The 19,773-nt window shown below is 35.5% G+C and overlaps 1 protein-coding gene and 1 long non-coding RNA gene across 2 annotated transcripts; one reads left to right on the forward strand and one right to left on the reverse strand.

The window, feature by feature from the left end:
- Nucleotides 1-10,257: 10,257 nt before the first annotated feature.
- On the reverse strand, nt 10,258-11,527 carry LOC147559415 (glutathione S-transferase F13-like). The gene is made up of 3 exons (XM_086657813.1): nt 11,219-11,527; nt 11,045-11,093; nt 10,258-10,835 (listed from the first exon to the last, which is right to left on the reverse strand). Exons 1-3 carry the CDS (start codon nt 11,366-11,368, stop codon nt 10,381-10,383), a joined length of 654 nt encoding a protein of 217 aa, XP_086513939.1. The 5' UTR covers nt 11,369-11,527; the 3' UTR covers nt 10,258-10,380.
- Nucleotides 11,528-17,639: 6,112 nt separating this feature from the next.
- LOC147559416 (uncharacterized) lies at nt 17,640-19,253 on the forward strand. Its single transcript, XR_015233620.1, has 2 exons — nt 17,640-17,918; nt 18,578-19,253. It is a non-coding gene; the product is annotated as an uncharacterized LOC147559416 (long non-coding RNA).
- The last annotated feature ends 520 nt before the right edge of the window (nt 19,254-19,773 follow it).

Below are 19,773 nucleotides of genomic sequence, written 5' to 3' on the forward strand. Positions count from 1 at the left end.
ATATCTTTATATTTCTATCTTTTTCTCTTCCTTAATTCTATTAAGTTGCATGCAAATATCGATACACATTGAAGCAAATAGACCGATAATTTACAACAAAGGGGCAATTTTTGCTTTGTGAGGCCATTCACTAGACAGATTAAATAGCATTTTCCATGTGGGAAACACATATGCTGCCCCAACTTTATGGGTTCTTTGAAGATTATAAAAAGGCACTTAAAGGTAATTTATGATCTAATTACAACATAAATGTAAACAATTGTTTACTCATTTTTTTTTTGATGAAGAAATTGTTTACTCAGTTGGTAGGGCATGAGCCCCCAAAAAAAAAAAAAAAAAAAAATTGGCAGGGCATGAACGTCAAATGTTCACCTGTCACATATTCAATTTACAGTAAAAGTGAAATTTATCATTTATTGAATTATGTTAATTAATGAGTTTTTCATTACAATTTTATATATGAAGTGGAATCGAAATTTTGTACACGCTCGCCCTCAACTGCCAGGGACGATGTTGCTGATTCGTCTACATCTACGTATTTTGGAGTATTTATCCTATATTGGGAAGCTTTGAAGGCGCATCCGGCAAGTGTTAATAGTCATTCCTGCACCCCTTTAATTTGGTAAATCTAGTTTGATAGTGTTAGTTTATAAGCACTTCAATTCAAGTAAATACTATATTTTAAAGTTGAAATTAGAGTTGAACTTTGTGGACTTGAACCTGAATTTGTAACAAAATTCAGTTGAATCTACCAATTTAAGTTGTACTCGATGATTTTTGGCGCATTTGGGATGGGTGAGCTTGAGCCAATTTTGTAACCAAATCGGTTCAAGTCCACCAAGTTTAAGTTGAAAAAAAGTGTAGGAATGACAGAGAAGAAGAGGCTTTAACCATTTATGTAACATAATAGGGGTGCCAATAATAGGAAGGTCCAATAACACTTAAGAAGGGCTTTCTAAACTTCCCTTATCATATGGGTAAGGTATTGGCGACCCAAGCGCTTTCTTCTTTTGAAAAATCGACTACGTGTTACAGGACATTGATACATTATGAAGATGCGATAAACATAATAGCCACCTAAATTAAACCAATAACTGAAAAGGCCTAAAGCCCCCAAGGGTTAAAGCTGCCATTTTTACCACACTAAAAAGAGGACGCCATTAGAGTAAATCCAGTCCCAGCTTGTCTTAGGACGAAAACACTACTTTTTCACTCAAAATTTTCAGCCCCAGCTCAGCCTTAAAAACTCAGCTCCAAACTCAACCTCTCTTGAGGTCGAAATTTGAAAATTAAATTTTCCAATTTACTTAATAAAGTTCAACTAAAAAAACATTGATTACAACTAATTATTGATTAAAAATTAAAAACTACTTAAATACGACTAAACAACAATAGAAAAAATTAAAGATAGCTAGAAGGGGTTTCTTGGGTCTCGTGGTTGACCACTGAACCAAGCTTCTCGCGCTGCTACAAGCATTCGTGCACCATGTTCGCCTAGAGACCTAGCATCAATTTTCATTAAGTCCATCCCATATTTTCGGTTTTTGTGTTCCCTATCTGCTTGTAGAAACTTTTGTTGTTTTGTTGAACCCGTAGGGCCTCTTCTTGAACCCGTACAACTTTCGTCAAAGTTGTTGCTCTCTGTTGATATTCTTCATCTTTTTTCCCCAATATATCCCATTCTGAGTTTTTGAAGCAGTAGAATGTGTGGATGGTTCTCCAACTCTTGCATTTGTTTTGGCTTGTTTACGGCCAATTGGTCTTTCCTTCGATGGATTGGTACTAGAATCTCTTTTGCCGGATGTTGACTCTCCTGACATGTCTGCCATCCACTTGTTGTGTGTCATCAAAAATTTGTAAACATGTTGGAACCTAAAGCCTTTTCCTTGGTGATTTTTTTTATACATGTCAAGTGCTCTTTGTAACTGAAATAAACAAAATATATTTTAAGTATACATAATGAAGTGAAAAGATAGAAAAAAGAAATTGAAAAGTTTGAAACAATTACCCGGTAATAATCGTTTTCCCAGCTTTTTGGAACTTTATTTATTAGCCTCTAAGTAGATATAAAACTTTGACATTCAGAGTTTGTCTCACTGAAACGAGATTTACAACTTCTAAGTGTGCGTTGATACTTTAGACTCGCATTATATTCATCCAATATTTTTTGCCAAAATACTTTATATTTTTGACAATTTCCGACATTCGCATCAATTGTGATTTTCAAATAACAATTAGCAAGTAAAATATGTTGGACACGTCTCTTGTTAGAGACTAAGGGTGGCCCACATTCCTAATTTCCCTCTATCTTGGCTTTGACCAATTTACTGATTTGAATTCAGTAAATTGCTTACGTGGGTATTAGGAATATTTGGGAGATAAAGTTGGTTACAATAACCAACCCACTACCCCCTTCTTCGATGGAAAAGAAGTGGGAGTAGTTACCATAACTGAAGGTCCCTAACCCCTCCTATATTAATGCTTGTGTCTCTCCATCAAAACACAACAACAAACTTGCGGATGTTGATTATGAATTTTTATTTAAGAAACCATGTTTTCGTATTTTGAAAAATAATTTTTCTGTTGGTGGTGGAACTTTAATTGATGGTTTGTACAAAATTGATCTAGACCCCACTTTCGAGCATAATTATTTAAATATGCATGCAGATATTGGTATTAAACGTAATAGGATCGATGAGAACTCCTCTACTTTATGGCACAAGAGATTAGGTCATATCTCCATTGAGCGTGTAAAGAGATTAGTGAAAGATGGAGTTTTAAAAACTCTTGATTTTACTGATTTTGGTACTTGTGTGGACTGCATTAAGGGAAAGCAGACAAACAAGACCTCTAAGGGTGCCAAAAGGAGTTCTCAGATCCTCGAGATCATACACACTGACATATGTGGACCTTTTCCTACCCCATGTCTCAACGGTCAGAGATATTTTATCTCCTTCATTGACGACCATACAAGATTCATGTACCTTTATCTTCTGTTTGATAAAGCTGAAGCTTTTGATGCTTTCAAAAGTTTTAAAGCAGAAGTAGAAAAACAAAAGGACATGAAAATAAAGATTGTAAGGTCTGATAGAGGCGGGGAGTACTATGGAAGGTACACAGAAAAGGGTCAGATGCCTGGTCCATTTGCTAAGTTCCTTGAGGAAGAAGGCATTGTTGCTCAATATACAATGCCTGGCACACCACAACAAAATGGTGTAGCCGAAAGGAGGAACCGAACGCTTATGGACATGGTGAGGAGCATGATTAGTAACACTAATCTTCCTTTATCCTTATGGAGTGAAGCCTTGAAAACCGCAGTGTACATCTTAAACAGAGTTCCATCTAAGGCCGTTCCTAAGACACCATTTGAATTATGGAACGGATGGAAACCGAGTTTAAGTCATTTGCACATATGGGGTTGTCCTGCAGAAGTGAGAATTTACAATCCTCACATAAAGAAATTAGATCCAAGGACAACCAGTGGGTATTTCATTGGCTATGCAGTTAACTCTAAGGGATTTAGGTTTTATTGTCCTTCACATTCCCAAAGAATAGTTGAGGCTAGAAATGCTAAGTTCTTTGAGGATTTTGATTCAAGTGGGAGTGATATTCCTCGACTGATAGAATTTGAGGAAACACGAGAGGAACCTGAGTTGCCTGTGGATACTAGAGATTTGGTCATTGTGCAAAGAAGTCAACCTGACATAATTACACAACAACCAACTTTAGAGCAACCGGTTCATGAAGAACAAATCCCACAAGAACCTGTTCCACAAATTGAGCATGAAAATGTGGTTCTAAGGAGATCCTCAAGAACAAGAAAACCAGCTATTTCTAGCGATTATCTGGTATATCTCCAAGAGTCTGATTTTGACATTAGGCCTAAACGTGACCCAAATTCATTTTCAGAAGCCATAAATGGAGAAAAATCTGCACTTTGGTATGATGCCATGAAGGAAGAGATGGAATCTATGGCTAAAAATCAAGTCTGGGATCTCGTTGAGTTACCGAAAGGGTCTAAGGCCATTGGCTGCAAATGGGTTTATAAAACCAAAAGAGACTCTTTCGGAAACGCCGAGCGATATAAAGCTAGACTTGTAGCTAAAGGTTACACTCAGAAGGAAGGCATAGACTACCATGAAACCTTCTCTCCGGTTTCTAAGAAGGATTCATTGCGGATTATTATGGCTTTAGTAGCTCATTTCGATCTAGAGCTACACCAAATGGACGTTAAGACAGCATTCCTTAATGGTCATTTGGGAGAGGAGGTATACATGGTTCAACCCGAGGGTTTTCGTGACGAAAACGATCACCATTTAGTTTGCAAGCTCAGGAAATCTATTTATGGACTAAAACAGGCATCCCGCCAATGGTATTTAAAGTTTCACAATGTTATAACCTCTTTTGGTTTTACAGAAAACATTGTCGATCAATGTATATACCTTAAGGTCAGTGGGAGCAAATACATATTTTTAGTCCTATATGTAGATGATATTTTACTTGCAACTAGTGATTTGGGATTGCTACATGAGACTAAGGAATTTCTTTCTCAGAATTTTGAGATGAAGGATTTAGGTGAAGCCTCTTATGTCATAGGCATAGAGATTCACAGAGATAGATCTAAAAGATCCTTAGGATTATCTCAGAAAGCCTACATCGAAAGAATTTTGGAAAGATTCAGGATGCATAACTGTGCATCACTTGTAGCGCCAATCACTAAAGGGGAAAAATTGACTTTAAGTCAATGTCCACAGAATGCATTGGAACAAGGGGAGATGAAAGACATTCCATATGCATCAGCAGTAGGCAGCCTTTTATATGCACAAGTCTGCACAAGACCTGATCTTGCTTTCGTGGTGGGACTGCTAGGAAGATACCAAAGCAATCCCGGGAAAGAACATTGGAAGGTTGTGAAAAGAGTTATGAGATACCTGCAAGGAACTAAGGACTACAGACTGACCTACGGATATACTGACCATCTGGAGCTGGTTGGATATTCGGATTCAGATTTTGCGGGATGTGTGGATTCAAGAAAATCTACTTCGGGATATATCTTTCTTCTTGCTGGAGGAGCTATATCTTGGAGAAGTACCAAACAGACCATCCTTGCAACATCTACTATGGAGGCAGAGTTCATTGCATGCTATGAAGCAACGACACAAGCAATATGGTTGAGAAACTTTGTTTCAGGTCTCAAAATTGTCGATACTATAGAGAGACCATTAAAGATCCTTTGTGATAATTCTGCTGCGGTTTTCTTCTCTAAAAACAATAAGAGTGGAAGCAGAAGTAAGCATATCGACATAAAGTACCTTCTTGTCAGAGATAAAGTTAAGGAACATGTGGTGGCCATTGAGCATATCAGTACTAAGTTAATGATTGCGGATCCCATGACTAAGGCGTTGCCGGCACAAGTGTTCTTAGATCATGTGGAGCGTATGGGTCTTTGTTAACTTATGTAATGCTTGACATGTACTTTCTTTGACTGTTTTAAGGTGTTTGGTTATTTTGAATAAATAGTTTTATTCGTGCACATAAAGAATAACCATCTTATATCCATTGTGATATTAAAGGAGGACCTGAGTAATTTTGTCAGAAATTACTTATTCAGAAGTTATGCTCATCAAGTGCTTAGTTAGAGAGCATAATGCATTGTAATACATGGAAGGAAGCATTCACTTATCAGAATGTGACCGCTATGATTCGTGTGATATGTTCTTTAATTAAGAGTGAGTGATATCCCAATCTAAGTGTTTGTTTGGCCATACAGTCCATCACCCATGTACTTATGAAATATAGCATGTGGGCCAAGTGGGAGAATGTTGGACACGTCTCTTGTTAGAGACTAAGGGTGGCCCACATTCCTAATTTCCCTCTATCTTGGCTTTGACCAATTTACTGATTTGAATTCAGTAAATTGCTTACGTGGGTATTAGGAATATTTGGGAGATAAAGTTGGTTACAATAACCAACCCACTACCCCCTTCTTCGATGGAAAAGAAGTGGGAGTAGTTACCATAACTGAAGGTCCCTAACCCCTCCTATATTAATGCTTGTGTCTCTCCATCAAAACACAACAACAAACTTACGGAGAGGATTGGGGTTAGAAGAACTTCAGTATTCTGTGATTATCTTTGGATTCCAGTTTATCACTTAATCAACAATGGCTGAAGGTATGTAACTTCCGCACTATTAGAATTTTATTTTCTATCAAAATATCTTCATCCTGCTTATACGGTTCCCGTTTAGTTATTTTTGTCGGAGTCATCCCTTCATGCACAGAAGAATCCTCACATACTTCATAATCATCAACCCTTAATTGAGCCGACGGATAAGTAGAATTAGGGGACAACATTTTCATATAACTTTGGTCGTCGAATTCGTTGGTATTTAGTGGATCAATAGGAGAACAAATGAAAAGATAGAAAAAATTTGAAAGAGATGGAGGAGAGAAAGAAATTGAAAGATAGAAATAGAGTAGAGAGAGAAATGAGAATGGGTGCAACCCCTATTTATAGGGATTGAACCCAACGGCTAGATCTAGCAGTTGGAGCAAATCCAACGGTTGGGGAGGGGTCCCCAACATGACCGTTGTGTCCCCAACGGTCATATTGGGGACGCTTCAGTCGCCCCTAATGTTAGGGGCGACTGTGCTTGGAGCAACGACAATCTATTGAATTTATTGATTTCCTTGAGCTAGATATGTTGAGACTTATTCGATTCGTCATCAGATTAGATTATAGTTTTCCTTGGATCCCACAAATTAATTCTAGAGAGAAAGTAAAATGGGAGAAAAGCCAGAGAGAGAGAGAGAGTGTGGAATGGGTGACATGGTTTTCCATGGTCTTTGGTATAGGGACCTTGCTTAGGTGTATTGGGACATAAATTTTAAAGAGACTTTGGTACTTTTAGTAAGTAGACGTTAACTTACAAACAAGTCCATCAAAATATTTCATATTTATTTAAAAAACCTTTTTAATAAAAATAAGTCTTCAATTAAAAGTTTTAAAACTAACAATATCTAAAATCCTAAATCCCTTTCATCATCTTCTGTGAAAACTGAGTTCCTTATCACTCTTCCTCCGAATCAGGTGAGAAATCGAGTTCCTCGAAACGAATTTGTCCTAGTCTTTTTTCTCATTTTCGAAACTTTCACCGTCATTACAGATATTTGGCTGTTTAAAACAAAACAAACGAATAATTACAAACAATTTTTGCAAAAGAAAAAAAAATCGACTAATTAACAGAATTTCGACCACAGTGATCGAAATTTGTTACATATTTCGGTACCGTAATTTTGACACTTTTCCGATAACGAAATTTGTCATTAATTTTGACCATTATGGTTGAAATTTATCATCTTCATCAATTAAAAAGGTGCTCGAATTATATCAACGAAGAGATAACTTAAGAACTCAATTTTCTTCAATTAAATATCAAATAAGTATTTTTCTTACCTCTTGCAACAAGTGTTCGCCAACATTGTCACTTATTGATTGTATCAATTTGTTAGATTGAGAAAAACCATCTTGTATTAATGAGACATCATTGTCCATTAATGAAGCATTATCTTACATCCATGAAATATCAAATTTCATTAATAAAGGATCATCTATGTCTTGAGACATATTAAACGCCTTAAATACGAATAAACAAGGTTATAGTGGTTATTAGTGGTGATTGTATGTTGTTGAAAAGGTAAAAAGGATTTTATGGTGGAGTTTGTAAGGTTTACGAAAGATGAACAAAGAGACAAAAAAAATTTGATGTACTTTTTATTACTATTTTTAAATTTAATTTTGAATCCCGATAACTTTTTTTTTAATCTTTAAAATCAATGTCTCTTTACCAAATTAGAGAAGGGACGTGAAATATAAAAAAATTGATTTTTGAGAAGGTCCCAACAACATTTAACCATGTCCCTTTACCAAAGACATTTTCCATGGATTTCCATGACTTTGAATAACCCGAATTGAACCCACAAATTAATTCTAGAGTTTGCTGGAAAGTGATTGTTATAAGAAAGGATTAAGGGGGATTGATTATTCAAGATGCAAAAAAAGAAGTCTTTAGGTTATTTGGATAGCCTCCTTGATTAGTAAGTAAACTACTCGGAAAGGATTGGAAATATGAAGAAATGAAATGAGGTTTAGGTTATTAGAAGCAGAAGGAGAGAAACAATCATGGAGGATTTCTCTAAATATGTCCAGAACCCTGTTGAGATCACTTTCCTTTCCAGTCTCCCGAAACCAGGTGAGATCATTATTGAAGCTGAATCTTTAACTGCAGAGGCCCAAGCAGAATTAGTTTCGTCTTCTATTGATTGGCGTGATGTTCTTGGTCGTGAGACTCTGCTCCTTCTTGTTGTTGTGATGCCATATCTACAACAATTCTAAAGATTGTTGGTGTTGAGAGAAGAGTTTTTTTTTTAATGTTTGAAGGTCGCCGGCCGAAAACTTTTCCTGACGGCGACCTTCGTCGGAGAAGAGAAAGGTGAGGTGGAAATATCTGTTTTCTTAATATTTTTATTTTGAAATTAGGAAGGGTAATTATGACGTTTACTTGAAAATAGGAGGCTAAATTTGAATTTATAAAAAATAAGGAGCAAAAAAGGAAGCAAGTCGTGATTTTTTGTTTCCAAGTTTAGTGCCTTTATTCTAGATTTTAAGTAAATTGATAGTGGATTTGGGGGTTAAAAGGTGAAGAAAGTGGTTTGGTGGAGTAATAAGTGAAGAAATTGGTTTTAGATGAATAATGGGTGGAACTTACTCTTACTTTATTATTATTTTATTTCCCTAATAGCCCCTAACTTGTGACCAGCTTCCTGCCTAGCCCCTAACTTTAGCAATAATTCCCGTATGGCCACCTTTTCTCGTTATCTTTAATTTTCCGTTACTCTCTCTCCTCCATCTCATTTTCTCTCTCTGTCACATCATCTCTGCAAGCCACATCATCATTTTCACCGGCAGGGTCGCCGGCCGGCCAAATTTTCGGTCGGCGACCTTCAATTTTTTTATTTTTTTTTCTCTCTCTTCTCTCTCTCTAAAAAAAGTTGCTTAAAAATCCTCTCTCTCTCTACTCCGGCGAAGGGGGTTTCCCTTCGCCGGAGGGCTGTTCATCACGAACAAACCCAAATCAAGGAATTTCCCTTCGCCGGAGTTTAGAGAGAGAGAGAGAGAGAAGAGGATTTTTTAAAAAAACATTTTTTTTTTAGAGAGAGAGAAGAGACAGGAAAAAAAGAATATTTGAAAGTCGCCGGTCAGCGACCCTGCCGGTGAAGATGATGATGTAGCTTGCTGAGATGATGTGGCAGAGTGAGAAAATGAGATGGAAGAGAGAGAGTAAAGATAACGGAAAAAGGTGGCTATACGGAAATTATTGCTAAAATTAGGGGCTAGGCAGGAAGTTGGTCACAAAGTTAGGGAGTATTAGGGAAATAACCTTATTTTTTTTTTGTTAAAGGGGGACTTACTATTATAGGCTGGCTTAAATGAGAGGTCAGAGGTTGGGTTAAATTAATAGCTTAAAATTTGATGTGTATTGAATTTAAAGGCGAATTTAAAGGCACTTTGAAATTCATATTTGAGCTGGTTGGGCCTGATTTATAACTAAATTCTGATGTCTATTGAGTTTAAAGGCACTCAAAGTCCATATTTGGGCCGTGGGGGCATGTGTCCCCGCGGGCCCTTATGTGGACTCGTCCCTGTCCATGAGGCCATGAAGTATCGTCGAATCTCCTTTTTTTCAACAACTTGTTTCTCTAATATCTGGGGAGAACCCCTCACATATTCACCTTTTTTTCTAACAACTTGTCTTTTAATGTGCGGGGATGGGGTCCCTCACGTATTCACTCTTTCTTGGTGCTTGAGAAGAGGCCTAGGGGAGGGAACCGGGCGGGTATGGACACCCACAGATAGATATGCATCGGGTTCGGACTGGTAGATTAAGAGCTTGTCTATTAGGATAGTCGGGCAAATCAGACGGGTACTTTTCTATATTATTTTGCCCACGGTCCACAACCACGTTCGGTTGAATCAGGCATCGAGTTCAACATTAGCATTAGGGTTTATAGGCATACTTTATAACATAGCCATTTTAACAGAAAACTACATTGAGTAAAGATATTAGCCTCCTATTTTTTTTTATAGAAGCTTTTTGTTTCATTCTCACTTGTAAATGAGCAATGTCAGACTAATGAGTATGAACTTAAGCTATCTTGAGCTAGATAAAGTAATAAAATGTGGGACATCAAGACAATTTGATTCATAATAGGTCCTTAGTTTTATTTCCCATCTTTTATTGAAAACACAAACTAGATGTCTAGATGGGATCAACTAGGGCTAAACACAACTTAGGTTTACTCAATTGGAACTTCATCATTTATTCACCAAAAGACAGTCCTGGTGCAACCTTGAGGAAAGATGGCCTGGCTGAAATATTTTTCCACCATGCCTTAACATGAGGCCTGGAGTTGATCAAATCAGCCCATGGAGTCTTCATGAAATAATAAATATAAGGAATGTGTTGAAGATCTGCAAGAGTGAAAGAATCACAAGCTAGGTACTTTGACTTGCTCAACCTAGTTTCATACACATCAAGCACTCCACCAAGTTTTTCGATATTCGCGTTGATGACCGATTGGTCCGAGGGTTGGCCTATAACAGGTCCAATTATTTTGTTGAAGATGATTAGAGCGATGGGTTCATTGAAACAATTGGATTCCACCTCTGTCCATACTCCTACCATGGCTGCTTCTTCTATATTGTCATGTCTATAGAGATCTGGGCCGTTGTTCTTGTACTTGTGAGCTAGATACCCTAAGATTGCTCTTGACTCTGAATAAGATTTGATCAAATCAAATATAGCATATCAGTAAAGCAAATACATTCATAATAAGAATGACAGAGAGAAGCGAGATCTATTTCTATCTCGAAATTCTGTCAGTCCACCTAAGCAGCCAGGTCAGAATTCCGAGGGCTTAGGGGTCAGACAGAATAACAATCTAGTTCACTTTACTTGATAGTATATAGTGGAAATAACTCACCAAAAATTGTGATATTTCCATCCTCCAACACTGGAATCTTACCAAATGGCTGGATGTATATAAATAAACACCAAAAGAGAAATTAGAAAGAAAATAATCAAAACTATAGCAAACAAATATAAAGGATCGAAAAATGGGATTAAAAGTTGAGGTTGGAGGAGAAAGAAAACAAACGTTTTTGGAGAGAAAAGAAGGAGATTTGTGTTCTCCTTTGAAGAGTTCAACATGGATAAACTCATATTCAAGTCCTTTCTCGGCGAGGCATGTCCTTACGGCGGCGGTCGGAGTTGACATAGGAAGTCCATATAACTTCAAAGGAGCCATTTTTATGAAGTACTGATTTAGAAGGTAGCTTAAGCTGTTGAAAACGAAAGTAGTTCAGGTTGGAGTACTTAACATGATCTCAAATCCCTTTATATAGTGGGAATTGATGTTAGTTATACGGTATTTTCACTTTAGTCCCCTAGGCATATTTTATTATCTGCATGTCCCTGAGGTTCAAAAGGGTTTGATATATAGTTCATTCTTTGTTTTTAGAATACATTCGTGAATAGTCAAAGTTAGAAAACCAGAATATCTTTTTAAATCTTTTTTTTTGTTTATTGTAAGAAGTATGATGCTTTCTCACTTTGGTGTTTCTAAATGAATATTTATTACTGATATGCAGATGGACTCGCAGATCGGGCAATTGTGCAACTCTTTAATATAACTGGCAGTTCGTGGGTTCAAGTCTGGACGGTGCGGTTCACGTTAAGAATTTTTTTATAGGAGTAATTTATAACTGTAAATAAAGTAAATGCAAATATAAATGGTGTTAAAACCTTTTTTATGACGTTTTAAGGGTCCATTTGTCGTTGTTACGGTGGTTCATAATTTAATTTCATACTAATGGGGTATTAATGTCGTATAGTATATGTCTAATGATGTTATCATTACAGCTATCTGCTTACTCTATCATTTGATGTAATGATGTTGTTGTTAATAATTTTCTTTATTGTTACGATTATTGCAAAATAACTGCAAAAATGTTGTCCAATATCTTATTATACTAGGTTTTCGCAGCGTCCTATGTACGCAATAGATCTCTCTTGCTAACGTAGATCATATTTTTTTTTTATTTACTCCAATGGGAGAAGATGAAGATAAAGAAAGTAAGGGATATAAGACATAGAGTGGTAGTTGTGGAGAGAAAATAGGGAATAAATATTTTGTATAAATTGTGAGAGAGAAAAAGTAGAGAGAATGCGGGAGGAGTTATTATAGGGAGATTATAACCGATTTTGACACGAATACCTTCTTCTTTTAGACTATTTACATAAAAAAGATTTTATATTATCCGTCGGATGTAATTTCTACCAAACCCTCCGAAAAAATAGACGGTCAAACTTATCCAAAATAACCGACTGATCTGTTTTTATATATTAGATAGATAGTTATGGTAGAGATAAGTTACCTACCTTGGAAGTATAAATGTGCTTTCTATATGTTTATCTTTAATAAAGAATAGGCAATTTGATGTGTTTTTTTGTTGACAGAATTTCATGTTTTTTTGTTGAAAGAATTTGATGCTGACAATAGTAAACTACGATCTAACTTTTTATAGTTCACGGCTCGAGTATTTCTTCGGAATAATTAGGAACTTAATTGCCAATTTCGAAAGGATTTTCTCATAAAAGTAAACCAAAAAGAACTAGGTAAAAAATGTGAAATTAATTCAAGTGAAAGATATCGATAAAAATAAAAGGAAGACAAAAAGAAAGTGAGATGAGTGAGGAGATCGTCCATGACACCATCTTTCTCTTCTTGCCCTACTGTTCACCTACCTAGGAAATAAAATGAGGTAAAAAGATAATCATATGGACTATATAATTGTGTTGTTATAAACTGTTGACAACATAGATAATTGTGTTATGACTTGTTATAAAATGTTGACAACATATATAATTGTCACAACTTGTTATAAAATGTTTACGACATATATAATTATGTTCTTAACAACATATATAATGCATTATCAAAATATTATTTTTCTGTTAATGGGTTTGTCGAATACAAAGGATATGCATAACATTCTAATTTTTGTAAAACACAAATAAAAAATCCATTAGTCTAAATGTTTATGTCGGAAGCATAATAAATGCATAAACCATTTCTTTATTCACAAGACAAATCGAAAAATATTTTAGTCAAAATATTAGTTTCAGTCAATGTGTTTGTATGAAAAGAAATGCAAAACATTTTGGCAAAACGAGTTTTGAGCAAAAACGAATTTGTTTAGAAATTTATGAAATTGTTGAGGGCTAATTGAGATTTATTTAGAAATTTGTTAAATGTTTTTCACGTTGATTTGGGTGGAAAATTTCATTTCAAAGATAAAATTGTGTTTTTATGAAATTAGTTTTTTTTTAACAATTGAACATAATTTTCTTTTATCTCCAAATTTTGAGTTTTATAATTATTGTACCTCTTTCATTCTAGAATACCAATCGAATTTTGCTTCTTAAATTCTAGTCTTTGACTAACTTCACATAAATGAGCTTCTAACTTTTTTTTGTTGAGAAAACCAGCTTCAACTTCTAAACCTAAAAAAGTGGTTCTTTCCGTTGTTTGAGAAGATATGTTTGAAGTTGCACAAAGAGTCAACAACTGGGAGAGAAAATACTACGATTGCAGTGACGTCGCTTCGTTTTGTTTTGTTTATAATATACATGGTAAAGTTTTAATTACATGCGGTGAGGCCATGATGTATCCGGGAATCTCCTTTTCTTATGTGTGGGGAGAGCATATTCACTCTTTTTTGGTGCTTGGGAAGATCCCCCTTGTTAAGTGAGTCTCCCTTAGTATAATGTCCGTATATTATCAAAAGAAAAATAGTAAGAAAACTAAATGTAGAAACAACATTGTTACGTGGCTCGACAACATATTATCCCAAATGGTCCGAAAAGGCAAAATTTTTACATGATGTTTGCAATTTTGCTTTTTGGGGTCATTGCTAGTCGGACCAAATAGTATTTTCCATGTGAAAAACACAACAACGTTAATTTACCATATACACTGCCACAACGTTAATGTTTGGGTCCATTGAAGATTATAAAAGGCACTCAGAAGTCATTTATGATCTAATTACTACATAAGTTTACTCGGTTGTAGTGCATCGACATAAAAAATTTAGTTGTCACATATTCAACTTACAGTGGAAGTAGAAATGCATCCTTTATTAAAGGTCAGCGTTTTGGGGAAAGCTAAATAATTTCCGGGGTGTGAAATTTTAAAGAGAATATGTAGAATTTTAGAAATTTTCAGGGGAAATAAATTTTAAGGGGAAATAAAAAAAAAAAACACTCCACCTCACCTCACTCTCTCTCCACCTCACCTCTTTGTCTTCTCCGATTAGGTCGCCGGGCGGAAAACCATGAAAAAAAAAAATTTCACTCTCTCTCTCTCAAGAAACTCCGGCGAAGGGGTTTCCCTTCGCCGGAGTTCCGGTCTGTTGAAGAACAGACCAGATCGGGTTTGTTGAAGAAGTATTTTGCTTTCCCCCTAAATAAAATTGTCAAACAAAATTGACCAATTTTGACCAAGTCTTCACACCCCGGAAACTATTTAGCTTTCCCCAAAGCGCTGGCCTTATTAAATTGTGTTAATTAATAGAGTATCAATAAAGTAAAAGTAAGATCAAATTTAGGGTCTATGTTATGTCCTTGAGAATCTTTTTTTTTTAATTGTGTCCTTAAGAGCATCTCCAATGCAAGACTCAATCTTAAAATCTTAAGTGCCTCCTAGGACTTTAGAGTTTTTTTTTAGAAAAAACCTCTCCAATGCAAAACTCAATTTAGATCTTAAGATGATGTGGAAGCATTAAGTTTTAAGATGTCTCAACTAGAAACTCTATTTTTGAGATCTCTTTTGAGAGTTTTAACTTTTAAGTGTCCTAGTCATCAAAATTAATTTTTGGACCAATAGAAAACCTTTCTTTCTCAACCACTTTTTCTTATTAAATGTATGTGTGACATGTGTATCTATTAGAGTTTTTTAGAGTGTTGCATTGGAGAATGACTTGAATTAGAGACACTCAAGTTAGCCACGTAGGAAAGAAAATCTCAATTGAGACTCAACAGCCAATTAGAGTTTTTTCTGAGTTTTGCATTGGAGATGCTCTAAAAATCTTTAAGTAGTCTTTAGAGTTGTAGATGTATTTAGTGATGGTAGTTACCAGACTTGTTCAATTCATAATGTATTTTCTATTTTTTCTGGAATTTGACTATGATCAGGGACGGAACAAAAATTTCGTTAAGGAGGGACCGGATTATTCTGGTCATAAATTAATTTGAAGATCACCACCTTAAAATATCAATTAAGTCATAAAGATTAAGGAACACAAATAAAAAAAATAACATGAGACTACTATTGATGTAGGCAGTTGCGGAAGCGTAAAAGTAATGGATCCACCATTATTATTAAACTAAACTAATGAAATAAACTGATAAAATACGTAAATAAACTGATAAAGTATAGAACAAAACGATAAACTGATTAATATTAAACTCGATTGCTAATATTCTCTGATCTGAATAACAAGGACATGCCTGACTTCCTTTTATAGGAACTTAGAAACTTCTAGATAGACTCAAACTAGGATTCCTAAATATCAAAGATACTCATACATAGAAACTTCTAAACCTAGACTTAGTAGGAAATACTAAAACATGGAAACTCCTAAACTCTAACCTTAATGGACTCGGTCATGAGACCCTCTAACTAGTTCGATCGTGAGGCCCAATGACTTGGCCGTGAGGCCCATGTTGATGGTCGCCATCAACTATGTTGAATATTTTTTTTTGTTAATGTATTAAAATGAAATCTTTCTTTCCTTCAAATCTCTAAAATCGTCTATAATGGAATCCGTGCTAAGTTTCTGAGCAATTTCCTTTTCAACGTACAAAAAAAGAATATGAGAGAAAATTTTCATCTATCTTGTTGCGTACCCTTGTTTTAATTATGTGCATAAATGAGAATAATCGTTCAATTGTTGCAGTAGAAACATGAAAAGTTAACACAAGCTCCATTAGGAATTTGATTGCTCCCGCTAGCTATTTGAACCATTATACCTACTTAAAACAATTTTTTTACATCTGTTAAAAGGAGAAAGAGAGAGGGAGAGAGAGAGACTATTTTTCTCTAATAAATTTACCTATTCTCAAATTACGATTGGAGAGACAACAACATTTAATTTTAATGAATGATCAAAGTTTAATGAGCCGATAAATTGATTTCACTTTACAATGAGATGATATAAATTAACAAATAGAAAAAAAAATTGAAATAAGTTTAAACAATTAAAACTCAATATAAATAGAAACTAGCAATTAGATTAGAAATATAAATTGAATATATTCTCTAATGCATCATCTTAGTTGGAAGAAGATGCAAATAAGCAAAAAAGAAAGAGGTTTGGGTATTCGGGATATGGAAATAGTAAACCAACCATTGGTTGGAAAACTCACTTGGCGATTCATAAATGAACCAACGAAACTTTGGGTTCGGGTAATGAAGGCGAAATACCTTAAAGCGGGCAGCCTATGGAATTGTGAATTAAAAGCAGACTCGACAACCACATGAAGAAACATACTAGAGATGAGGGAATTTTTAGAAAAAGAAGTTTGTTATCAAGTAGGGAAAGGAAATACAATTCAAATTTGGGATGACCCATGGGTACCAACCTTAAGGGGGTTCAAATCAAATTTGAAAGATGTGGATGATCAGGGGCCAAATCTATTTTCTTTGTTAAAGATCTTATTAGTGAGGCCAGACATTGGAACAAAAGGGTGATAGAAGAGACTTTTGATGAATTATCTACAAGAGAAATTCTTAAAATCCCCTTCAATGTGAAGAGAGTTGAGGATAAGTTGATTTGGATACATACAGACAAAGGAACGTTCTCGACTAAGTCACTATATACTACTATTCATAAGTAGAAACCGAGTTCATCTCATCGGCATGAATTATCGTATGAATTATCTTGGATGAATATGTGGACTAAATTTCGCTTAGTTCCAAGAGTCCGCACCTTCATCTGGAGAATTTTACACGATGCTCTACCAACAAAAATGAGAATATTAAAGTTTAACCCACAAGTATCCATGAAGTGCTCAATTTGTGAAGAAGATGATGAAAATATCGACCACTTATTCCGTACATGTAGTAAGGCAAGAGAGACATGGACGTGCTTTCCATTATACGTGAGGATCGATGGGGCTGATGATTTTAAAACACTGCTATGCAAGTGGATTATGAGTAATGAAGATGAGAAGGTTATCGTATTGAGATTGTATGTTACGTGGGCTTTATGGAAAGCGCGAAACAAATGCACCTTTGAGAAGATGCAACTGAACAGCTACAAAATAATACAAGATGCTCAAACAATGTTTCATGACTTCTCAAGTTATAACACAAGTAGAGATACACAGGAAGAGACTTTATCAAGACAACTAGAACAGTTTTGGTCTCTCCCACGCTCAGACTTACTTAAGGGTCCGTTTGATACGTGTGAAAATAAAAGTGAGAAAGTCATTTTCGTACGAAAATAGGTTTTCCGGTGTTTGATAGGACAAAAAAGAGTGGGAAATCCCTTTTCGTGCGAAAAAAAGGTGGGAAAAAGGCTGAAACTTTTTTCTCACCCTCCACATGTGAAAAGCCATTTCTCACGCTCTCTCTCCACTAACGCGCTCTCTCTCCTCCCGTATCTCTCTCTCCCTCTTTCTCAGTTTCAGACTTTTTGCCTCTCTCTCTCTCAAATCCCTCTACTATGATCTCTGGAAACTTAATCTCTCCTTTCAAATCTCTGAACCAAATCTTTCTCTCCCTACAACCCAAGGTTAGGGTTTCTCTCTCTCTCTCTTCAACTTATAATCTTCTGAATTAGATCTTTCTATAGTAGTTATTTTTCTTCTTTTGATCTGTTGTTTATGAGTAAATCAATTTGTATAACACTAATTAAGGTTTAGGGTTTCCTGTTAATTCCTTCAAAGTTACTAATCTATTAAAATTTCTCGTTAGTTATCAATTTCTTCAGTATACGAAGTTTATATACCTTGAGGAAGTAGGACGACGTCTAGGGTTTTTGAGTTCGTTGTCCTCAGAATTTAAAGTTAAGGTGTTGACATGTTTTCAGACTTCGATTGGAAAACTTCAATGAAGTTCATTGAAATTAGTTAGGGTTTCATATATCTTTACGTTTGGTTGGTAAAAACCTCAGCTTCTTTGAGAAAATAATCAAACTTGATGCTCTCTAAACTTAGTTCTCCTAAATTAATGGTTGCTGAAATCATGTGTTAATTTGATATCTTTTACAATGATCATGCACTGAAATCCAGATGTTCCCTCGTCAGCTTAACTCCGAAACAGCAAACTAGGTTTCTTGGTTGGTCTATTCCATTTCTGATGGAAAAAACTTTGAAGGTTTCAATAGGAAGTTTAATATTTTATTCATTAGTTATAGAAATTGTACACTGAGATTAATATGTTAACTTGTAGGTGTGTGCAAACATGAAGCTTGATAGTGGTCTTGAAAATTCTTCTTCCATTCTTCTTGGAGGAAGCAATGAGTTTGGCGCAGATTTTTCAGCTCCCCCATCATCCAACTTCCCCACTACTAATGATGTGGGTTCTATTTATGTGACTATGCCAATATGTGGGGAAAGACAGTCAAATAACCCTTGTTCTATCTGGTTATCTTTTTTTCTTCTTGTTTCAGTTTGATGGCTTTCAGAAAGCATCTGTACAGATGGCGAAGCCTGCAAAAGGGACAACCAGACTTGCATTCATTTTCAAGGATGGAGTCATGGTTGCAGCTGTAGCAACCATCAAGACTAAGCGAACAACCATGAAGACTAAACGAACAATCCAATCTAAAGAAACAGTTAGTATTGAAAGGGATTAAACTCCTTCACTACAAGAAATTAGAAGCTGAAAAGAAGATGCAAGCCAAGAGGTTGAAGATTCCTACCCTGACCATGAATTGAATCTTGAGAAATTAGCCAAGGCGATGATGAAAAGAAGCTCAACTCCAGTTTTGGTTATGAAAAGATCGTGTTTTCATTAGTGTTAGCTGTAGACTGTAGTAGTCAAAAGAGAAATCTCATGTATTTTTAATTTTATAGTATACGGAAATTGGTGGATAAATGAAGTAAACATGTTTTTTTTAAAGGCACACACTATTTTCTCACGATCCAATCAAACGCTTAAAAAACTCATTCGTATGAAAATATGGTTTTCTTTCCCATCAGAAAAAAAGTGGTTTTCTTTCCCATCAGAAAAAAAATGGTTTTCACACGTATCAAACGGACCCTAAAATAAATTGTGATGCAGCTTTTGAGCATGGAGAAGCAAGGGGTTGCAGCTATATGTCGGAATAGCAAATGAGAGTTTGTAATGGCTGCTGTGAGTAGTTGTGTAGCTTCAACGACAATGAAGGCTGAAGCTAGAGGGATACAATTGGCTGTATACATGGCGAAACAAATTCCTAAGTATGGGTGCGTCATTGAAGAGATGCCTTAACTATTATAAAACTTTGTTCAGATCACCCGGATAATACACCATGGAAGATTCGATCTATTATAACTGATATTCAAGATGATTCGGCGGAACTTCAACAAGAAGAATTCAAGTATTGTCCTCGAGAAGCAAACCGTGTCGCTCATTTATTAGCAAAGTTCAATTTTAAGCTTAAA

The sequence above is a fragment of the Eschscholzia californica genome, unplaced genomic scaffold (genome assembly GCF_041429995.1).
Source record: "Eschscholzia californica isolate CP2 unplaced genomic scaffold, dmEscCali1.0.p SCAF_2, whole genome shotgun sequence".
NCBI classification, from domain to species: domain Eukaryota; kingdom Viridiplantae; phylum Streptophyta; class Magnoliopsida; order Ranunculales; family Papaveraceae; genus Eschscholzia; species Eschscholzia californica.

What these genes read in the sequence shown, in the direction of transcription:
- LOC147559415 (XM_086657813.1), bottom strand. Translation starts at nt 11,368, where the DNA reads ATGGCTCCTTTGAAGTTATATGGACTTCCTATGTCAACTCCGACCGCC. An exon ending in CTTCTTTTCTCTCCAAAAAC is followed by an intron (nt 11,094 to 11,218) that starts GTTTGTTTTCTT and finishes ATATACATCCAG; the next exon opens with CCATTTGGTAAGATTCCAGT. An exon ending in TGGAAATATCACAATTTTTG is followed by an intron (nt 10,836 to 11,044) that starts GTGAGTTATTTC and finishes AATCTTATTCAG; the next exon opens with AGTCAAGAGCAATCTTAGGG.